This window comes from Monopterus albus, unplaced genomic scaffold (assembly GCF_001952655.1).
Source record: "Monopterus albus unplaced genomic scaffold, M_albus_1.0 scaffold260.1, whole genome shotgun sequence".
Taxonomy (NCBI): domain Eukaryota; kingdom Metazoa; phylum Chordata; class Actinopteri; order Synbranchiformes; family Synbranchidae; genus Monopterus; species Monopterus albus.
Window position 1 is genome coordinate 655,192 of NW_018128140.1, and position 23,271 is coordinate 678,462.

Sequence of the window (23,271 nt, forward strand, 5' to 3'; positions counted from 1 at the left end):
CTACCTTCCAATAGAGGTCACTGTAGCAGCACAAACGTTTGACAGACATTTCTACCATTCATATCGGTTTAGTTGGAGTATATAGCCATTTTAAAAATAGGGCTAACCAGAATTAAAAGTCCAACTAGACTAGATTGATCTGATTTTTACACCTACTTTTTAAACACTGTCAATATATATAGTGTGCAGTGCACTACAAGATATAAAATTGCTGGTCCACTGTTTTTGTTTTTTTTATTTATTTGTCAATATAATTACCATCACCTAGAGCTATCTTCAGCTTTACTAACTCTTGTGAAACTCTTTCTGTATTCAGTGTCAGATCTCCTTGCAGGGACTTAGAGGTTCTGTAATTTTGCCCAGACTGTCTTGTTCATCCTTGGTGACAGTTCTTTTATACTTTATACAACCTGCTATTCTACAGCAATACCATTTCCTGGAGGTAACATACAATATTTAATTGCTAGGAGTTAAGATTTGTGGATAATTGTGAAATGTCATTGTCATTGATCAGTGGGGAGATTTTCTATATATCCTATAAACAACCTGGAACAATGTTTGTGGACATCTTTAGAGACCAAGAGAGTTAAGGTACAGAAATAGTCTTAATTTCATCTATTCATCATATTTATTGCATTTTATTTTAACAGTTATTTTCTTTTACTTCAGTTTATTCATCAGCATACTTGCTCAGTATTGTTGTGAATTCAGGCTGATAATGGTGATACAGGCAGAGGTGAGAAAGTTGACCAGGAGATGACCCCTAGTAGCCTTAAAGCAGGCAAGAGGGAGAAACAAATGTATCAGTCTATTACTTGGACAGTTGCTCAGACTGGCTGGAGACATTGAGACACCTGCTGCACCTCCAAGAGGGAGAGAAATGAAAGCACCTTCAATGTTTTAATGTTTAGTTTTTAAGATGCCATCCTGTGACAGGTTAATGTGTCTGTTTGTCCCCTTTGATGGGTTGGACATATTTGTAGGAAAGGTTGATATGTTGCATGTTACTTTTTAATCGCTTAATGATGTTTTTAACATGTTTATAATGTCTGGAGGTATCATTAATCAGAGACATGTGTCAAGAAGGTATTGTTTGCTCATTAGTAGTGTCAATCATCATGTGACCTGCAGCTGATATGTCACTTGCATGTTTATTAACCCCAGTACTGACCTCTCTCCCCTGGCTTCCAGTCTTTTTTTAGAATGGATTTTAAGCTGTTGATTTTTGTTTTTAAGGCTCTTAATGGTTTGGCACCATCCTACCTCACTGAACTAGTGCAATGTCACAAACCTACAGGATCCCTCAGATCTTCAAGGCAATTTCTCTTAGAGGTTCCTAGGGCCAGATATAAATGCTTGAGTGACCGTGCTATAAACTGTTGCAGCCCCTAAAGTGGAATACTTTACTTCTCAATGTCAGATCAGCTGCTGACCTGACTACTTTTAAATCATTGCTTAAAATATATTTATTTTTCTTGGTTTTTAATACTTAGTAGGGCCTGAAGCTCTTCTTTTAATTGACTGTATGCCATTTGTGCATCTGTGTTATTGTGCCGTTTTATTCTTGCATTGATTCTATTTATTTTATTTTAATTATTTATTGACCATCGAGTGTCCCACATGCCTTTTGGCAAACTCTAGTCGAGATTTAATATGAATGGCTTTCTCTTTGCCCCTCTCGCATAAAGCTTTGACTGGTGAAGAACCTGGGCAACAGTTGTTGTATGCAGAGTCTCTCCCATCTCAGCTGCTGAAGCTTGTAACTCCTTTTGTGTAGTCACAGGTGTCTTGGTGGCCTCACTCACTAGTCTCCTTCTTGAATGGTCACTCAGTTTGCAAGGATGGCCTGATCTAGGCAGATTTAGACATGTGCCATATTCTTTCCATTTCTTGATGATGAATTTAACTGAACTCTGGGGGATGTTCAGTGCCTTGGAATTTTTTTTAATCTATCATTTGACTTATATTTTTCAATAACCTTTTCTCTAAGTTGCTTGGAGTGTTCTTTTGTCTTCAGGGTGTAATGGTAGCCAGGAATACTGATTAACCACTGACTGGATCTTCCAGACACAGGTGTCTTTATACTACAGTCACTTGAGACACATTCACTGCACTCAGGTGATCCCCATTTCACTAACTGTGAGACTACTAGACCAGTTGGCTGGACCTCTGTTGAATTAGGTCAGTAATTTTAAAGGGGGTGAATATTTATGCAACCACTTATTTCCCATTACATATTATTTAATTGACATTACTTTGTAGAAATCTGTTTTCACTTTGACATTAAAAAGGCTTTTTTGGGTAATTTCTTTGTCAAAAAAAGCCTAGTTATATTGACCATGATTGATTTATAAAATCAATAAAAGGGTAAAACATCCAAGGGGATGAATACTTTTTATAGGCACTGTATAAAACTACTGAGTACTTGCTCATCTTGTACAGACATAAAGCCTATTTACATATGTTGCCCAATTGCCAACACGCTATAATTGGTTGTATCTGCACAAAAATCCTTACCTCAGTTTTCAAGATGATACCCACTTTTCCCATAACTATAAACACCACTGTTATATTAATATGGAAAATTTTATGCTAAATTCTACACAAAGGTTGTCAAATAAATCATTCATTGCATTCACATTTATTGAATACTCATTCAGCAAATGTGTAATCAATACAATAAATTCAAATCATTAAGCAATGATATAAAATATGAAGACAATGTCAACCTTTGAGGAGTCATAATATTTGGAGTCAATGAATTTAACCATTCAAAACTTTTTAAAGAAAGAGACATTTTAGAAAAACACTTGTTTATAGCTTTGCCAGATAGGTGTGATATTGATGGTAGGAGGCAAGGGGAAACTGCTTCTATTGTTCTATCAACAGTGAAGAAAGACCCTTCTAACAACTCCAAAAATGTTATTTACAGCTTGTACCAGAAGACATTGAATTTAGGAGCTATTTGTTTTGGGCGTCAAAGGATTGTTAGCTTAAAAGCAGGTTTGGTTCTCTCCATGTTTTGATAAACAAGGCATGTTGAAAGTAAATTTGAAAAAGCATTTTTTTCTCCTCTCCAACAGTAGACCACGTAACAGTATTTGTGTTAGTCCAGGCGCTGAATAAGCTTTTCCTCCATCATACAGTAAAGGGCAATGTAGGACAGGTCAGAGATGAAGATGTCACAGACTCGTCTGCTGACAGCCTTACAACCTCTGAGGTCCAACAGAGTCAGCGAGGAGAGGCGCTTCACGTAAGACAGACAGCCATCTGTCAGCTCACTACAGCCTGGAGAAGAGACAGAGAGAGGCAGAGACACAGGTAGAGATAGAGATTTTTAATTTTTAAAACACGCTTAGCTGTGACTAAATAAAGAACAACTTTATCATGATTGGACAGAATAGACACCTGGCTGGTAACAGCCTGTGCTCCCTGCAGAATTATCTGCTGCAGATCACAAAGTATTTTAGAAAAAACACTTCTAGGCTGGTTTACAGACTGGAGTGCTCAGGCCTCTATGGTAGAGTGGTCAAACAGAAACCATTCCTCACTAAAAGGAATATGACAGCCCACTGGAAGTGTGCCAAAGGGCACCTGAAGGACTCAGAGTATGAGAAGCAAAGTCCTCTGGTCTGATGGAATAAAAAAAAAAAAGAACTATTTGGCCACAATTCCCAACAGTGTGTGTGGAGAAAACCAGGCACTGAGCATCACCTCATCCCTACAGTCAAATCACGGTGGAGGTAGAATCAGGCTATGGCAACTGGGACTGGGAGACTAGTCAGGATAGAGGGAGGGATGGATGCAGAAAAATATAGTGCGCTCAGGATCTCAGGCTGGGGTGAAGGTTTACACTTCAACAAGACAATGACCTGAAGCCTAACACCAAGATAACCTAGAAGTGGCTTCAGGAAAACTGTATGAAAGTCCTGGAGTGGCCCAGCCAGAGTCCCGACCTGAACCTACAATAGCATCTCTGGAGAGACCTGAAAATGGCTGTGCACCAATGCTCACCATCCAACCTGGTTGACCTCAAATGATTCTGCCAAGAACGGAGAAAATTCCAAAAGAAAGGCATCAAGTTTGCAGCATCATTCTCAAGAAGACTTGAGGCTGTCGTTGCTGCCAAAGGTGCTTTAACCAAGTACTAAGGCAAAGGGTCTGTATGTAAATGGGATATTTCAGTTTTTTTAAATTTTTAATATATTTACAAAACACCCAAAAAACCCGTTCTCACTTTATCACTGTGGAGTACTGTGTGTAGATCAATGAGAAAAAATAAACCTAATTCATTTTGAGTCTGAAACAAAACAAAATGTGGCAAACCTGAAAGGGTCAGAATATTTTCTGTACTGACTATAAGTTTGGCAGGTGGACATTTCATCTACCTGACATCTTGGCTGGTGCATCAAAAAGTTAATTTTGAATGCTGCCGGTATGCATTGTTTTACCAATGGTTGTGTTATACAGTATGCACGATTATAGGCTATTGTTGTGTTCTGTTCATTGTATTATGTTGCCTGTTATTTTACTGCTCTGCAACTAGGTGTGCTATGTTGCTGCTATGATATACTGTATAGGTTCGCAGGTATATCATTGTTCTTCCCATATTCCTGTTCATGCTGCCATGCTACAGATCACCCGTAAATAGTTGTTAAATCCAAGCCATCCTGCCTGATTACTGGCCACCCACCACAACAGCTACACCCTGGACATTATGTTCAACATCATACATCCAATACAGCATCTGTCTAAAAAGAACACAGGAGTGGCAGTTTTCTGGGCTTTTTGAGTGTAGTGTAAAAGGGGTTTAAATAAAAAAAAGCTGTCCGTATAAAAAAGGTTAGAGAGAGACAGGCAGACAAGTCAGGCAATCCATCTTGAATGAGCCTAATATGTTCTGTACCTGAACAAATAGTGATCATATGATTTCTAAGATAAACCCTTTCAAACCAGTACACAAAACAGACATTCATATATGGAAGATTCCTGCTCTTTCTTTCCAACTGCCATGAGACTCCTAAACAGCTGACTCAGAATCTACCTCATGCAATTCCATCTGTACCGTTTACATACTCATTTTGCACATGCATAATTGCACACTCACTGCTGAGTATTTGCACTCCATGACTCCCATGTTGCATATATTCTCTCTACATTATATTGTTTTCTTGTTGTATTTATATTTGCTTACTTCACTTGCTGCTTTAAAGTGACTTAGACTTGTGATTTTACTGCCTATTTAGATTTGTGTTATTGTTCATCTACTTTATATTTCACTTGTTTTATGTGGCACTCATGTGGATGGCAAAGTAAGAATTTCATTGTACAGGGAAACACGTTTCCTAACTGTGCATATTACAAATAAACACTTTGATCTTTGACTGAGGGTTTAAAGGATGAACTTGCAGCATGGGATGAATCTGAGGGGACCTTTGCTACTAGTGGTAGCAACACAGACTGGTCAGGTGGAACCTCTGACATATCAGTCACAATCACTACCAATACCAATTTTTTCCTGACAGAAGGGCAGGCTGAATGCTGCTTAAAGACATCACTTCTAGGTTGTACAGTGGAGAAAACCACAGAAACTAAACAGTTCAACCATCAAACCAAACCAAAGAACCAACTAGATGAAATTCTGCAGGATCAGACAACAGCTTAAAGTCCACGTCATAATGGGGACTGTGCTTAAACACCTACCTGCCAGTGTGAGCTCAGTGAGGTTGTTGCGGGTGTGAGTCCCGGCTGCTGCTAGCAGGGCAATGGAAGAGTCAGTTATGTTCTTGCAGTGAGCAAGGTCCAGTCTCTCCAGTTGGGGCATGTGGCGCTGCAGCAGCCTCAAAGTAGTGTCACTGATATCCAGACCAGATAGATGTAGCGTTACCATGTTCCTCAGTCTGCTGCGAGACAACTCTGAACCTACAGGACAGACAGTGAGACGGAAAGGCTCACTAGAGCTGATATCAACATCAAAGGCTGTATTTTCTTGAACTCTGCAGTGCAGTGCACATCACCATGTCCCAGAAGGGGTTTTGTACCACTGAAATGAAATGTCACTCAAATTGTAGCCAGTCCCTGGCCCCTGAATGCTTGGTTTTGAGTGCTTTACTGAAGGGGTACTCTCCCAGTTCCACCGGAAACAATTTGATTTCTATACTGACAAATTCAGCAAAGCCTCATGTACAGTATAACGCTGAGTGGTTAGATTTTGTTGTCAATTTTGGACTTTTTAGATTTTCGCATGGAATTGGGGCAAGCCAGAAGCAAGTCTGGCAGAGGGAGAGACTGTGGGCAGCAGACATAGCAGCTGCTGCTTGGGGGTTCAGCTTTGCGCTGGGTTTTAAAACTTATAACTCAACTAAGGTTTATATCACTGAACAGGAATAGCAATGAACATTTAACATTTGGTTAAATGTTGCTGCTGTGAATGTTATTAGTTAATATTTATGATGATCGAGCCATTTGACATGGCTAATCGGTGTTTATCTTAGCACTTGTGTTAAGAAACCAGTTACCAGCACGGACATTTTTAGACATTCACAATGGCTATGCCTATATCTGTGTAAAGCCCCTTTTTAGTTTAGTCTGGCAGCCGCATACAGTGACATATTTGCAGTCAAATTCACCCAAACAATGCCAGTTGCCCCCCTCACAGCACTGCAGATATTTTAAAAGAGAAATGAGCTGCAGTAAAATCAGAACAGCTGGTGGAGTTGAATGAGTGTAAAAGGCTAAGTTTAAATTCTAACATGTCTGTTAAGAGGGCTGAAGTTAGACTTAAGGCTGGACATGAACATACCTAACTGAACAGAGCATGACAGATTATATGTCACCGGCCACTTTATTAGGTACAACTGTATGCAGCTCAGTGCAACACGTCTGCCTTAACATCCGTGTTTATGAAGCTCAGAATGTTTCAGTTTTTGGTGAAACTGTCATAAATGCATAAATTTAATTATACGATTATTATTGAGGTTATAGTTAAAGGTGGTGTTGTACTGGACTACATTATATTCAGAGGTGTTCCTGATATTCTGATCCTCCCATGTATGTAGCTGAGGAGGACAGAAATATAGAGACCTCTGAAAACAATGTAGTCCAGTTCAACAGGTGTCTGTGTTCATGGTGATGTAGGTGCTGTTACAGATAATGAAATAGTCAAGGACATGAGAAAACAGAGCTGATAAAAGAAGGCTGGAAACTGAGTTTGAACTTCTGTGTCAAGAAATAATCTTGTTGATAGTGATGCAGCCTCCCTGCGTTCAACACTTGATTCTGTTGCCCCTCTGAAAAAGAAGGCAGTGAAACAGAGGAGGCCCCGTGGAACAGCTCCACTCCCTAAAGCAGGCATCATGACAAATGGAAAGGAAGTGGCATTCCACTAAGAATCAAAATCAGAATCTGCTTTATTGACCAGGTGTGTCAGACACACAAGGAATTTGACTCTGGTACATCAGCTCTCAATGTGCATGTACATATGGCCATGCAAGGGGCAAGTAAACAGTAAACCAACATAAGGCTAGTATAAGATAATAAGCAGTATTAACAGAAGAGTTTTTCATAGCCTGGAAAGATAGTTTAATAGCATATAAAAAGCCCTTTGTAGTGCCAGAACTGTATTCATCACTGATAGAGGAAAATAAGAACAACCCCAGGTTTCCTTTCAGCACTGTAGCCAGGCTGACAAAGAGCCACAGTGCTGTTGAGCTTAATATTCCTTTAGATCTCAGCAGTAATGACTTTATGAGCTTCTTTACAAATAAAATCACAACTATTAAAGAAAAAATTTATCAGACTCTTTCCACAACTCTCACAGATGTGTCATCAAGTACAGTGGCTTTAGAAACATCTGTAAGCCCTCATTTATATTTAGACGGCTTCTCTCCCATTGATCTGTCCGAGTTTACCTCAACAGTTGCTTTATCTAAGTCATCAACATGTCTCCTGGACCCCATCCTGACAAGGCTACTCAAAGATGTTTTACCGCTAACCAACACATCCATACTAGATCTGATTAACCTCGCTCTATTAACAGGCTATGTTCTCCAGGTTTTTAAGGTTGCAGTAATTAAACCTCTACTCAAAATGCCTACTCTTGACCCAGGTGTTCTGTGCTAATTATAGACAAATATCCAATCTCCTGTTTATTTCTAAAATCCTTGAAAAAGCTGTTGCAAAGCAGTTATGTGATCACTTGAACAAGAATGATTTGTTTGAGGATTTTCAGTCAGGATTTAGAGTCCATGGTGCTGTCTCTGCTAATCAGACCAGGTTTTCCCCAAAATGTTTTCCAGTTATCTATGACGTCCACATTCTCTATGCTTGTCCTCTCAGTGCTGCTTTTGACACCACTAATCACAGCATTTTACTACAGAGACTAGAACATATTATTGGGATTAAAAGAACTGCACTAAATTGGACACAGGAATTTCCCCATGTTAGACAACTGAGCAGGCCTGGCACAGCTGATTTATCACAGCATGGAAACACGCATGTATTTAGCTGAGGAGGACAGAAATATAGACACCTCTAAATATAATGTAGTCCAGTACACCACCACCTTTACCTATAATCTTAATAATAAAGAAAATTTAATTTATGCATTTATGACACTTTCACCAAAAACAAACATTTTGAGCTTCATAAACACAAATGTTAAGGCCAAAGTGTTGCAATGAATTGCATACAATTGTACAGGTGTACCTAACAATGTGGCTGGTGAGTGTATTCTTCCTGCTGTATAGGCTAAACTAATCTAACTCTTTACTATTAGGATGTCCCAAAAATTCCCTAAAAAGCCTCCAGTTTATCCAAAATGCTGCAGCCAGAGTACTGACAGGAACTAGCAGGAAAGATCATATTTCTCCCATTTTTGTTCTGTAAGAGGAGTAGTCTTGATTTTAATTTGTAAAATGTAGTAAGGCTGACAACAAGCTACAACCTATTTTCGCATCGAAACAGCTGGCTGTGAGACAGTTGAGATGTAAGTAGCTTGTTTTTGTGCTTTTTTAGCTTCATTCAGACACACCTATGACAATGAGCAAGATGAGGGTGCAGATTTCGCAGATTTTTCCTTGGAACCTAACTAATAGATCTCTGCGGATCCCCTGCAAATTTGCGGAATCTGCAAATATCCTCCGTGGTATTTTTACGAATGTTGACCTTCATTTTTGGTAACGTTTACAGTTAGTTATGCCACTCTAGGCCTAGTCTGCTGGGGGGCCATGATGCTTTGTTGCTCTCATAAACATAAATATTATCGTACGTAATGCTGCCCAACATCCCCGCACTGTTCAGTTTACCGCGTGTAGATCTTGAGTGTTTCTCCAAGTGTTTTTGCAATTTCAGTTTGCTATTCCTCAAGCCCTAAGATGCCTCCCAAACGCCGTGCGGCACATTCTACAATTCTACACTATAATATCAACTCACTATAATGCAGAGTCAGTGGGAGCCCTGGGTTTATTTCCCTGCAACTAGAAAAAAATTCCAAGGGCTTGTCTTTTAATGCAGGGTGTTTTGTCTCAATGTGGCGAAGCATTTTTGAGGGTTTCATGGCTTCATTAGCTAGTCAGTCACCGCAAATGTGGAGCTTGTGTATCACCTGTTGTGATGAACCCGTAACTTAGGTAGGAATTGTGGTATTTTCTTTTAAATGCGGCTTTCTTTTTGCTGGCAGCCTGTGACCCTTTTGCTTTCCCATCGTTTGCTCGTTCCTTCCTGAAAAAGCTCTTCAGTGAATTTTGTTTTTGGCTCATTTTTTAAAAAGGTTAGCTTGTGTCGCTGATGCGTAAAATGGCGTGCCAGAGTCAAGTGCAGTAGTGAGGCAAGGGCAGAAACAGTCGTTTTTTTCAAACTAAGACTAATGAAAGAAAAATAACTATAATTTTAACCACAAATTTTTTTCTTTGTGACCCGGTACCAAATGATCCATGGACCGGTACCAGTCCAGGGCCCGGGGGTTGAGGACCCCTGCCCTAAGAGGTTTAAGATGCTCCAGGAGAAGGTTGAACTTCTTGATTGATCTTCAATTAAATCATTTATTACTGGTGAGTACCCGCACATTTTGCTGTATTTTTTATTTATTTATTTTAAATTTTTACAACATCTTTTATTTAGTTAAATTATTACTGTACCTGTACTGCCTTTACCCATATTCTACCATCATATACCAAAGAAAACAACACCAGTGCATACCAAGGAAAGCATGCTTATACATATAGGGGTAACATTGCTATTTTACATTATGCTGTACACTGTACTGCGGGAGACTGTACAATACCATACAGTATATGGGTTTACTGTACAGTACTTTATACATTATTCTGTTAAGGATAATGTATTAAGTTGAGTTTGACATTAAATTAAAGTGTTTTGGGAGCATATTAAGGGTTTAAACTACACGTAGATATATTTTTCCAAACTAAGTGTTGTGGTACAAGTTATTTTGGTGACACTGGGCTACAATAAGTGCGAATATTTTTGTATCATCTCGTTTTGGTGTTGCACTTTGATGATGGTCCCTGCAAGTAATTATAGCATTAATGCTATAACAGTTATACAATTGTATTTTTCTGTGATGATCCTGTTAGGTGGTTGAAAATCAAAATATAAGAGGATAACAAAAAATAACATGAATAAAGAGTTTTGCACAATTTCAGAAAGTTTTATGTGGTGAGGAGGGCAGCGGCTTGTACAAGATGAACTAGGTACCAAGATTGTAGCATGCTGCTGGATTGGCTTCACAACACCTGTTACTGCACTCCCAACTGGTACCCAACCAGTGCAGGACAGGACTCAACCTGAGTGCTGCCCAGTTATACACCATTTCACCAGTGCAACACTGTACTCCATGCCAACACCTAAACAGAGCCTGTGATATACAGAACTGAGCTTTGAGTCGGCTAATTTACGATGACACTGACCAGGTGGGATGATTATCTCTTTAATCTGGGTGTCTTTAAGGCCTTCACACCAACGCAAGTCTAGCAGCTGCAGGCAGGGCAGAGTTGGGGAGACCAGCGCTGACAGAGAGGACCAGGGCAGACCAGCCACCCTCAATTCTCTCAAACCTAAAGACACACACAGACAGACAGGGTGTAATGAGACATGTAGGGACAGGGTGATCTCTGTGTATGTTTTAGTCGTCTGTGTTTGTACCTGGGAGTCTTGTGAGCAGACAGTTGAGCTGTCTCTTGGCCAGGGGGGTCCATGACAGGTCTAGAGAGGTGGGGTGGCGTTTGACAATGCCTGCTAGGGACTGGTTACTGATTGGGTTGCACCGACTGACATCTATGCGACTCCACAGACGCTTGTCACAGCTCCTGCATGTTACAGGACTAGTTTATACACGTTTTGCTGAAGCTCAACTTTTCTGTTAACAAGGTCACAACTTGGGAAAATCAATGACTTAGGGGGACATTTACTAAGGTTTTGTGGCTCATTCTTTGGTGCTAAAGAGAGAAATTGCATGTGTTCATACTTACTAAGAAGTTGCAATGGGATTTTGTGCCAGAGAAAAAGGGGAAAATAGGCAGCACCACAGGAATTTGTGCATTTGGTCTCATGCAATATGTATTTTAAGGGAGGAGAGACGGAAATGTATACAAATACCCTCAGGACCTGATTTATCCTACCCTGATTTATGGAATTACGGCTGAAATTTAACATCAGGGAAAGCAGGTATAGAATTTACGGCCATGCCATCAGTGTGGCAACTGTTATTCATCTTAGAGTTAAGAACACGTTTGAGGAGGGAGGGGAGAGGGTGTTTGTAGTATGTGACTGACTTTTACAGGCTTTCAGGTCACACCATTCAATTACTGAACAAAATAAAAAATGACTTGTAAAAAGAAGAGAAGATAGAGAGCTCAGGACATTCACTCCAAAGGTGCTCTTTGGAAAAAGGGAGCAAAAATAGATAAACCAAGGAAAAATCCAAGGCACTCCTGAAAATTAATTTAAAAGCCTTTATTCTGATGGCTCTCATGGTAAGGATTAAATGCAATATATTGTATGTTCAAAAGGTGGGTTACAACCCAAGCATAGCAGCAAAAAATTTGCCTTCTTCTTGTACCTGCAGTACACAGTCTTCCCTAAAGTAGATGTGAGACAACTGTAAACACCTGATGATAACAGGGAACCAATCATCCCATAGATTACTAATCTATGATATTAGATCCTAATCTAAGGTATATTCAAATTAAGACTGCTGTGGCTGTGCTCACTTACATCATCAGTGTTGATAAATAGGCAGGTAAATTGAAATATTGTGGTCCCTCAATATTTTGCAAACCTGAGCATAATTTTCAGAAAGTTCAGTAAATATCCCCCATAGTATATGTTATGTGTTTCGTTTGCTGTATAAAAGCGAGACACGTACCACTTGTACCAGGCCTTACAAACAGTCATGCAGGCCAGCAGCTCAGCTCTGCTCAAGTATCTAAAGACAGATACCCACACCTCCTTCTCCCCTCCTCTCTCATTGCCCACATCCTTAAAGGATGGCAGAATCAGCATAGACGGAGGAGACAAGGAGGAAGAGGCAGGAGTAGCAGCTTCCTCTTCCTCTGATGAAGACGCAGAGTGATCTCTAGTTCCTCTGTCACCATGGTTACACCGCAAACGTGGCCTAAAAGATAACCAAGAAAACATCAAATCAGGTTCATGATGTCAAATGCATACATACCACACACACCCACAAAAGGCAGGAACTGTTCAGAACGGTTCTGTTTGGGCCAAATAGAGGTCTAATCAAATTGACATCAGAGCATTTATTGACCTTACATTTACAGAAATCTTTGGTGGAGTGTCAGCTGTTGTCTATTTAAACCATTGTAGTTAAACACTGGTATAGTGAATATAGTCACAGCTCTTATTAGTCTAACTGTCCTATTTAGCATAACTCGGGGTGAACAACCCAGAGTACTCACTGAACCTGCTTTCTGGATACCTCTTATTTGTCACTGTTAAAACAAAATAAATGGTAAAACTTTACAATACGGTACACAAATATGTGCACAGTTACAAGTACATGAAAGATTTGTGTTTTCATAAGCACTTCCCTAATAACCTCTACTATAGGACTTTAATGATTAGTCAGACTGGGAGATACTATATCACTGATTCATTAGGTAGTGATTGGTTTATAATTATGGATAAGTCGATCATATTCCCCACTTTCTTCATGAGTCATTCTTAATTACCTGCCATTCTAAAACACTGTAGGGTACAAAATAGTAACTACTCATTCATTACTCATTACTTAAATGTTACTTTAGTGAACCCTCAAACACTTATGCATCACACTGATTAGTTAGCCTACAAAGTAGTCCCTCTACTTCCTCTGCTGTTATATGGCCCCCTCAGTTCTCCATTACCTGTACAGCTTGTGCCCTCCTCAGACAGTGATACATTCATTCAAGCAGTTACTCAGTAGCACTTCATTAAAACATTATTACCTTACCATGACCTACTGTTTATTTCCCCAGCAAATAAAGAGAAATATACCGATTATTAGAGAGAGTATTATACGGAGCAGGCGTACGTCATTGTTACCTTCACAGTGACTGTTTCCATAAAAGCCAATCACAGACAGGATTCTAAACAAGCATTTTGATCAAAACACCAGTGTAAGGTTAAAGCCATACACACCAGGACAGAAGAACAGAAAAAAGCCAGATATCAACAAGGCCCTTCAGTTGTCTGCTTAAAGTAAGCTTTCCTCTCGAGTGTTTCCCATACATTGCCAGGGACAGCGTGCAAAGCTGCTGATAATGTCGAGGGTGAACTCAATTAGAAGGCCAGACAATTAGCTCATCTTTAATAATACCAGCCCGTACCAGTACCACGCCTCCACCTTGCTGGCATCTGATTCGAAGTGGAGCTCTATGCCCGTTACTGATCCAGCCACAGGCCCATCCATCTGGTCCGTCAAGAGTCACTCTCATCTCATCAGTTCATAAAACCTTTGAAAAATTTGTCTTCAGATATTTCTTGGCCCAGTCTTGACGTTTCAACTTGTGTGTCTTGTTCAGTGGTGGTCAGGTTTCAGCCTTCCTTATCTTGGCCATGTCTCTGAGCGCTGAAGACCTTGTACTGTGGCAGCAATCTTCAACTCAAACCTAGGCCTAAACATAGTTATAACTCATTTGAAAGCCTCACTCTGAGTCTCTTGCACCCAAACTGGAAAACTCAAAAGCCAGTCCCATGTAGCCAGTGTGGGGCCTCCTAGATGTAGCCCTACAGTGCCATGTGCCAACACAATGAAGAGCAGCCACCTTAACTTTACTCCCACACAATGACATACTGACTTCATGAGCTTCTTTACAAATAAAATCACAGCTATTAGAGAAAAAAAAATTATCAAATTATTCCCACAACTCTCACAGATGTGCCATCAAGTATAATGGCTTTAGAAAAATCTATAAGACCTCATTTATATGTATGCTGCTTCTCTCCCATATGACCGTACAAGTTCTCTCCCATCTATCTTAGAGTTGAACTCAATTGCTTCATCTAAATTAGGGGTGTCAAACTCAAGGACAAACATTTATTGAACAGGCTAAAAATAAATGATTTTTGAGCATAAATATGAATCAAAACAGACAGGATACAACATTATTCCAGAATAAATAAACTTAAACTTAAAAAAACTTAAAATAACTTAAAATATTTTGTTTTCCATAAAAATATCTCGTCAAAATTATACAAATTCAAAATATGAACATGCTGCAAAAAACCTGAAAAAAATAAAAAAATAAACTGTGCTTTTAAGTAAAAGTTAAAATGATAAATCAAAACATTCCATTTTCTTTGCTCTTATGCCATTTTTTTTCCAGAGCTGGATACTTGGCATCTTTTCTTGGCAACAAGTTCATTTTATGTTTGGGGTAAGGTTCTGTGTTGTGGAGATTCTCAGGTTGGACTGCAGGTGTTCATCAATGAGACGACTCCTGTGTGATGTTTTGTTAATCTTCATCGCCTCTGTCACAATAAAACTTGCTTTCACAGCAGCTTCACTTTGTGATTTCACTTTGGTGAAAAACATCTGCTGTGATGTCAGATTCCTCTTCAACTCCTCTACCTTCTGTATCTTCTACTCTGCATTCAGGTTTTCAACTTGTCCTGATGTTTTGTCTCGTAGTGCCGTCTTAGATTAGAAAGTCCCTTTCATCACTGACGATCGCATGTTGACATTTGGCACGTGTTTTTGCGCCCTGGATGCCCTTCCTGACACAACCCTGACTCGAACCCGTGCTGCAGCAGCGAGAGCGCTGTACCTTAACTAACCACTGGCCTACCAGGGACGGCTTAGTGCCGTCTTAGATTATATTCCTTAATTACGGCCACATTAGCTCCACAAATAAGACACACAGGTTTACCGGCAATGCCAGTAAACATATAGTCAGCCTCCCACCGGTTTTGAAAGGCTCTGTTTTCAGAATCAACTTTTCTCTTGGCCACTGTTAGGGGCTAGCTTTGACTTGAAATTAGGGTTGTATACATCAACAGACACTTGATTGATCTGATGTAATTGATGCAGGAATGATCGCAGGTAGCCCATCACTTGGTAAGGCAGCTGTTGCACTGCATCATGGGATTTGAAGTCTGTGATTTTTTGGCGCTTTATATCGCTGGGCCATTAAAAAAAAAAAAAGATGTACAACATGATCTCGTGGGCCGGATATAATTGTAGGCTGGGCTGGATGTGGCCCGCAGGCCTTGAGTTTGACACGTATGCTCTAAATCATCAAGCTGTCTCTTAGACCTCATCCCGACTAGGCTGCTCAAAGACATTTTAGCCCTAATCAACACGTCCATATTAGATCTAATTAACCTCTCTCTATTAAGAGGCTGTGTTCCACAGAATTTTAAGGGACTTGTCTCTATGCTTGTTCTCTTAGATCTCAGTGCTGCTTTTGACCTCATTGATCAGAGCTGGAGCTCTGTGTTTCTGATGAGCAGTCACTGGCCACATCAACCTGCCCAGTGCCTGATTGTTTGTTGCGTCTTGTTGCTTTTCTCTACTTTTTTCTCTCCTCTATCCACTCACCCCTACCAAGAGCCAGGGTCTGTTGGAGGTTTCTTCCATTACAGGGAGTTTTTCCTCCCTGCTGTCGTGCTTGCTCATGGTCTAGACCTTACTTTCTCAAGTGTCCTGAGATGACTTTTGTTGTGTTCCAGCGCTATACAAATAAAACTGAACTGAACTGAAAATGAGATGATAGTTTGTGAAGGTGCACAACTCCTGCTGCTGGTGTTGTGTCGAAATCTGTTTCCCCATCGAGATGCATTTCCCCTAACCTGAACCTTAGCCTTAACATTATCCTAACCACAACCACCGAGTTTTGAACAGGGGAAAAACATCTCAATGGGGGAACACTTTTCAACACTGGTCAGGAGGCCAGGACAATGCATAAACGAAAACATTGACAAATAAGCTAGGTTTTCAACAGTGACAATACCTCAAATTCTACCTGACATGTTTGAGTCAGAATATGAAAGTGGACACCATGATGAACCGCAACAGCATTAAATTATTTGAATTTCTCCCCCATAGATGGGTAAACAATGGTAGTAAATTGTGCATAAAATGTAGGCGTGGGAATCCTTTCTGAAGTGACTGTGGCCTATAATGAGAAAAACTGTAATAAAAAACTTTAGATCCTCTGATGTGCCCTCCACCCCACTGTGACCCAGTGGGGAACCTGGACATGCTGGACCTCAACACCTACAAGGAGACTACAGTCACTCCAGAATGGTAGCAGAACATCACCATCATCACCGAGTACCACCACAATGAGCACAGTGCCTCCTCAGGGATGTGTGCTCAGTCCATTACTGTTTTCCCTGATGACCCATGACAGCACTGGTAGATCCAATTCAAATCTCAATACAACAGTGATGGGCCTCATTTGCAAAAAAGCTAAAACTACATACTGAGATGAGGCTGACCAACTTCCCAAGTGGTGTATATATATCCAAATCTTTTCCACAAGGTACAAAAACAAAAGAGATTGTGATTTCCTTCAAAAGAACTTCTGCTCAAACTAAATGTATGCGAGTTTAGGATGTTGCTGCAATTAAACCAAATAACAATATCTACCTGCCAGGTCCTCTTGGAGTTACAGTGTCAGCTGTGGTGTCAGTACTCTTGAGTCTTAAAGGTCTGGATGGAGCAGCCTTTCTTTGGATGGCACCCACTGCAGCTGTCCTCAGACCCATGGCTGCTTCTAGCTTGGGAACTATAGAGTCTGAGCAGCGACAACACATTTGTGTCAGAGTTTAACTTGTTCATTTTGAATTTACATTTTATTTTGGATGACCAAAATTTAATTTACTACACCATAAATGTTGGGTTTTAAAGTCTTACCAGATTGTCTCTTGGCCTTATGGGGGTGCTGTAGGGTGACAGTCAGGTAGGATCCACTCAGCAGGTCATCATTCAGATCAGAAACCAGAAGGACTGGAGGTTCTGGGTCCAAATCCCAGTGCCCATCTTCCTCTAACTCTTCCTCCTCCTCCACCTCCTCCTCCTCCTCCTCTTCCTCCTCTTCCAGCATGTCCATCTCATCTGGGTCAAACTCCTGCCCCTCACTGTCCTCATCTTCATTTTCGTCAGTCCTGCGCCTCTTCCTACATTGACGATGCTGTCGTTCTTTGTCTCCATCGTCACTGTCTTCCTCTTCCTCCTCCTCTTCGTCATCATCATCATCTGACTCCTCAGACTCATCTCCTCGTCGCTGCACTCTAGTGCCTCCCCGCAGCCTCACTCCCCGTCCCCTCCGTCCACTCTCCCTCATGCCTATCCCTCGCTTTAACTTGAGGACGGAGAAGGAGCCAGGAGACATGAGCCCTCCTCTCCTTCCTCTCAGGGCTGAGCCTCCTCTCAGCAGGCCTCTTCTGTTGGCACTAAATCCCCTCTTTGAAGTGTGGCTTCCCCCTCGCGCAAAAATCATCATTGTCCTTCTTTGAGAGGCTGCAGAGATAGACAGATGTATGGAACAGACAATGAGGTTGGATTAACATGATTACAATACCAACAAAAGATATATGGATGTCAAATTACGGTTCAGGTATTATTTTAGTTCAAGAAGACTTTTTTTTAGAGAAACATTCTTTTATTCTTTTTTTTGTATCAGAAACCAAGTAGACTTGACATGTGGGCAGTAGACTGAAAAGATTCTTTAAGTTAACTTTTTAAAATAGATAAACCTTCATCATCATCATCAGTAGCAGAGTCATCTCCATCGCGACTGTGTCTCTGTCGTCGATAAATCTTAGCCATACGAGCATCCAGCAGAGAAGATGATTTCCGCTTCTGCAGATGCATTGAATAGCCAAAAAAGAAGACAAAAATGAAAAGAAAAGTAGAAAGAAAAATCAAAGGATGACAGTATGGGGAAGAGAAACAGAAACACAGACACAACAAGGAACTAGTTAGAGTTAAAGTTCAAGCGCTTTGTGAAATAAACTTCTTAAACATAAAGTTAAAAAATACTCACCACAGCATGGCGCTCCCCTTTCTCGCCTTTGGACTGCTGGAGCAAGAGTAACAAAAAATGTCAGAAGTGACAACTACTCCTCATAAAGCCTACTGTCAGATCTCACAGAAGAGAAACAAATAATTTTTAGTAAATCAAAAAAATTCTATGCACAATAAATCATTTTGTGAGCATGATTTAGATATCTATGCAACCTAAGTCTCACGTGAGAATGATTCTGCCATGTTTGCATTAGCACTTAGATGCCATGCATCAAAATAAGCTCTCCCTTTTCTTCACTAAGCTGCTTTAACCAATAACCAAAACTGCCTCAACTGCTATTTGGTGCTAGGTTTATAGGGCAGGCAGCGCAACACCCCAAAAATTGCAGGAGGGTATAAAATATATTTCACTATGTCAACCACATTGGATTTGTGTTTGAATCAGTCTTCTCTTCCTGTCTACAGCTCGTAGTGTGATGTAACACATTCCCGCTCTTGGTTATTGCAGCTTAGAGGATAAAAGAGCACTTGGTTTGATGCAACGCATCTCCCAGTTAATTAATGCAAACACAGCAGATTTATTGTGACATGAGACTGAGATCGCATAGCAACCTAAATCATGTGCACAAAATGATTTATTGTGCAGCCCTACATGGAGGCATAAAAATGGATTTGAGCAGGTTTAGATCAATATAGAAAGAACTGTGTGGGCATTTTGTGTTGAAAGGGCAATGTTTCCCAAATTTAAAAGCAAGTGGACAAATAACACATGAATGCAAACAAAATAACCATATTTAATAATTTGTGTAAAACCCTTTGCAGGAAAAGATGTTTTGTTCTTCTTTAGTGTTGCTCGCCCAGGCATTCACTACAGCCACCTTCAGCTGCTATGTGTTTCGGGGTCTGTTTGCCTTCAGCAATTGGAAGGCGAACTGAGATCACTTGATTGACTTGGCCAGACAAGAATATTCCACCTCTTCTCCAGTCTATCAATGGGCTGACACTTAGCAACAGACAACCACACACCCACACTCACTCCTACGGGCAATTCAAAGTCACCAATCAAGCTAAGCCACAAGCTTTGGACTGTGGGAGGAAGCCGGAGTACCCAGAAAAAACCCACGCAGGCACAGGAAGAACATGCAAACTCCACACAGAAAGGTACCAGGTCAGCCAGGGCTTGAACCTGAAACTTTTTTGCTGTGAAGCAACAGTGCTATCCACTGAGTCACCATGCCGCCGGGATAACAGCACAAAAGATCCACAATAAAATGTCAGAAGAAGCACTACTGTTGTAGAAACTATGAAAACAGAATTCTTAAAGCTGGGCTCTGTAACTTTTATAAAAATTGCTTTTGTCATATTTGCTGAAACTCTCATATCCTGAACGTAACACATAAGACAGATCTTCTGTGAACACATCAAGTTCCTTTGGCTCCTGCTAGTATCTCTATAGCCATTTGTAAGAATCTACTGTCAGTCATCTCATGCACTCACAGTGCTGCCACCTTCACCTCCATTACCCCTCGTTCTGAATAATACCCAGTCCATTTGTATTTGGAGACACTTTTCTTTACCCAGGAACATCACAGGACCTAAAAGTGATGAAGAGTTGGCAGTATTTCTACTGGACAGGTAATTACCACAGCTTGACTTCAGTTTAAATTTGATTTTCAAATATATAATGACATTAGCTCTTCTCAAGTGTCAGTTTGAGCCTCTCGTGTTAGCATACATTCAGTTCTGAGAGTTCCTTTTATCTAGAAGTTAATTAGGTAGCCACTATTACTGTTGTTCTGAAGATCTTTCATAATAGATTTTTTTTAAAATACTTCTCAAAATGCGAGTCCCATGAATCAAGCTGATGGGCTGGATAAGAAAGAGACAGCAACTCTAAACAAACTATGAAAAATCTAAATAAAACGATAATTTCCTGGCTTTCCCAACTGTATATAGATTATCAAAGTAATGTGGTAACATTAACATGGTGCCGCCAACAACTGTCTCGGTTGTCCACTCTTTCGTGTGTTTGTTTTTTATTTCTTCCAGTCTTCTGCAACCCATCTCAGATTACTTTTACTAGAGAGGGGCTCCTAAACATTAGAAGACTCACTCTGAATATTTTCTCTCCCAGCTTTACTAACTCAAAAGGCCGTGTGGACATTATGGTCAGCAGTTCTCTGTATGACCTGAAGAAAATATTGCCAGTGAAGATCCACACACCTAGCTAATCTCCGCTCTCTAGCCAACAAAATGGATAAGCTTCTTATTGTCAACCAGGTTAACTTGGACTTCTCACATTCTGTTTCTCTATGCTTCACAGAAACTTGGCTCTGCAATTCCATCTTGGACAGTGGAATACAGTTACTGGGGTTCCAGGTACAGAGAGCGGACTGTGTAACAAAGTTGTTATCTGGGAAAACATAAGGAGGCGGAATCTGCTTCTATATAAATAAATGAAGGTTGGTGTAAAGATGTCATGGTGTTAGAAAAAACTTGCAACACAGACTTAGAGTCACTATTCTGTGACCAAGTCTGCAGACTGATCTATTCACTAAGGGAGTACTCTTCCTTTATTGCATATATCCCACCACAGGCAAGCAGAGGTGGGGACTCGAGTCACATGACTTGGACTCGAGTCATTAAGTTGATGACTTTAGACTCGACTTGAAAAAATGTAAAAAGACTTGCAACTCGACTTGGACTTTAACACCAATGACTTGTGACTTCACTCGGACTTGAGCCCTTTGACTTGAAAAGACTTGATACAAACCCAAATATTAAAACATTTTTAAATGCGTGCACTAATCCATTCATTTCACTCCTCCCCCTCGCTCTCTGCACCTGTGTGTATGTATGTGTGACCTGTCAGCACAGTAGCCAATCAAATGAATCCAGGAAGGTAAACAAAGCAGCACTCTGCAACTATGGTACCAAAGATAATTTCATTCGGGTACAAAAACTATGAAGTGGTCAACAAAAAACAAATTGCAGTATGCAGAACATGTGGGTCGAAGATTACGGACCAAGATGCAACAAATTCCAACTTCGTTCGACATTTGAAGTTTCACAAAGAACGGTAAGTAGAGCTCACGAACTAATGCTAAGCTAACTTTAGCTTATCAGGAAACGTGCTACAGCCACGCTCATGGCATGCCATCCAGTTTGTATGTATTGAGTCCAGTAGTCAACTCATCCAAGATTTATAATCAACAAGTCGTCTATTAGCTCACTATCTGTCACTGACGCATGGTGAGGACTAGTGTAACTTTGATGCTGCTCCTGAAATAAAGTATATTAGTAATAACACGCACGCACACAGTATTAATAGAAATGCTCAATATTACAATTTATGTATTAACATGGGCAACATAGCATAATTTGCTAAATGCAATTCATGTTTAACTACATGGAATTTTCTGACATGTGCTAATACGATGACATCTTACAGATTTGAAGAATACCAGATGAACAAAAGCATCACAAATGAACCAGAACAGCCTTCAATCTCACAATTTCTGGACATCCATGTAGGGCAGTATAGCATGAGTCATCCACAGCAGAAAGCTATCACCAATTCAATATTGTCTGACTTGATTATTGGTTGCAACTTGCCCCTGTCTATTGTGGAAAATAAGAGTTTTCGGCACTTTCTGACAGTAGTGGACAGTAAGTACAGTCCAGTGTGTCGCAAAACAATGACTTCAAAAACAGAGAAACTCGCTGCAGAGAGACGTTTAATATTAAAAACTCAGTTGAGCAACACAGACCATGTTTCAGTCACTGTGGACATTTGGTCTGACCGAAAGATGAGGGGTTTCCTTGGTGTCACTGTGCACTGGATAGAGAAAGATATGGAGAGGATACAACTAAAATCCAAACTCTTGGGCTGTGACCGCTTCAAAGGCTCACACACCGGTGACAGAATCTGTGAACAATTTGAGGCAATATGTGATGAATACAACATTAAAGAAAAATTGGACTTCATCATTAGCGATAATGCTGCAAACATGCGGAAAGCATTCACTGTATGCTTCCCCACTCAAGATGAGGTGCATGACGATGATGGGGATCATCTTGATGACCCAGAGCTGTGGCATGACTTATCCCTGGAAGAGCAGGAAACACTAGATGCTGCTATGGCAAAGAAACAGCGCTTGCAGTGTTTTGCACACACACTTCAGCTAGTGGTGAGAGATGGCTTAAAAGAAACTAAAGTAGCATCTCCTGCTCTTTCAAAGTTATCCAAACTCAGCTCACTGCTGCACACAAGCACAACATTCAAAGACGCTTTCGAAGCTGAATTTGGGGAACAAAAAAGTATCCCTGCTGTTACCAACACAAGATGGAACTCAACAATGAGGCAAGTGAAGGCACTTCTGCAGTGTGATCATCCAAATCTTTGTGCTGTTCTAGAAAAGGCTGGGCACAAGGAGTTGTCATTCACAGCACAAGAATGGAACCTGTTGAAAGAGATGGACATCTTGAAGCCTTTTGGGGAAGCAACTGATATGACACAGGGGGAGAAGGTAGTCACAATCAGTGCTGTTGTTCCTTCTGTGCTGTCCCTCAATCACCACCTTGAAAAACTGAAGCCTCAAGTCTATTTCCTGAGTGGTCTGGTCAGAAGTCTCCAAGTATCCCTGAACAACAGATTTCTTGGAATCTTTGTCAATGTGAAAATGGCCAGAACACAAGATGGGATCACTGCCCCGTTTTCAGACCCAGTCTACCTCAAAGCAGCTGCTTTGGATCTTACGTTTTCTCTGTTATGGGTGGAACAC

General features: G+C 40.5%; 1 protein-coding gene across 1 annotated transcript in view; it reads right to left on the reverse strand.

The window, feature by feature from the left end:
* Window positions 1-2,625: 2,625 nt before the first annotated feature.
* Window positions 2,626-23,271, reverse strand: part of kdm2aa (lysine (K)-specific demethylase 2Aa) — a 63,007-nt gene continuing 42,361 nt past the window's right edge. The window contains exons 17-25 of the mRNA XM_020621523.1: window positions 18,507-18,542; window positions 18,217-18,322; window positions 17,375-17,980; window positions 17,108-17,255; window positions 12,383-12,631; window positions 11,161-11,324; window positions 10,926-11,072; window positions 5,704-5,922; window positions 2,626-3,288 (exon numbers count right to left, since the gene is read on the reverse strand). Of these exons, the coding sequence (XP_020477179.1) occupies window positions 3,107-3,288; window positions 5,704-5,922; window positions 10,926-11,072; window positions 11,161-11,324; window positions 12,383-12,631; window positions 17,108-17,255; window positions 17,375-17,980; window positions 18,217-18,322; window positions 18,507-18,542 (1,857 nt within the window). The 3' untranslated portion in view covers window positions 2,626-3,106. The remainder of the gene's footprint in view (window positions 3,289-5,703; window positions 5,923-10,925; window positions 11,073-11,160; window positions 11,325-12,382; window positions 12,632-17,107; window positions 17,256-17,374; window positions 17,981-18,216; window positions 18,323-18,506; window positions 18,543-23,271) is intronic.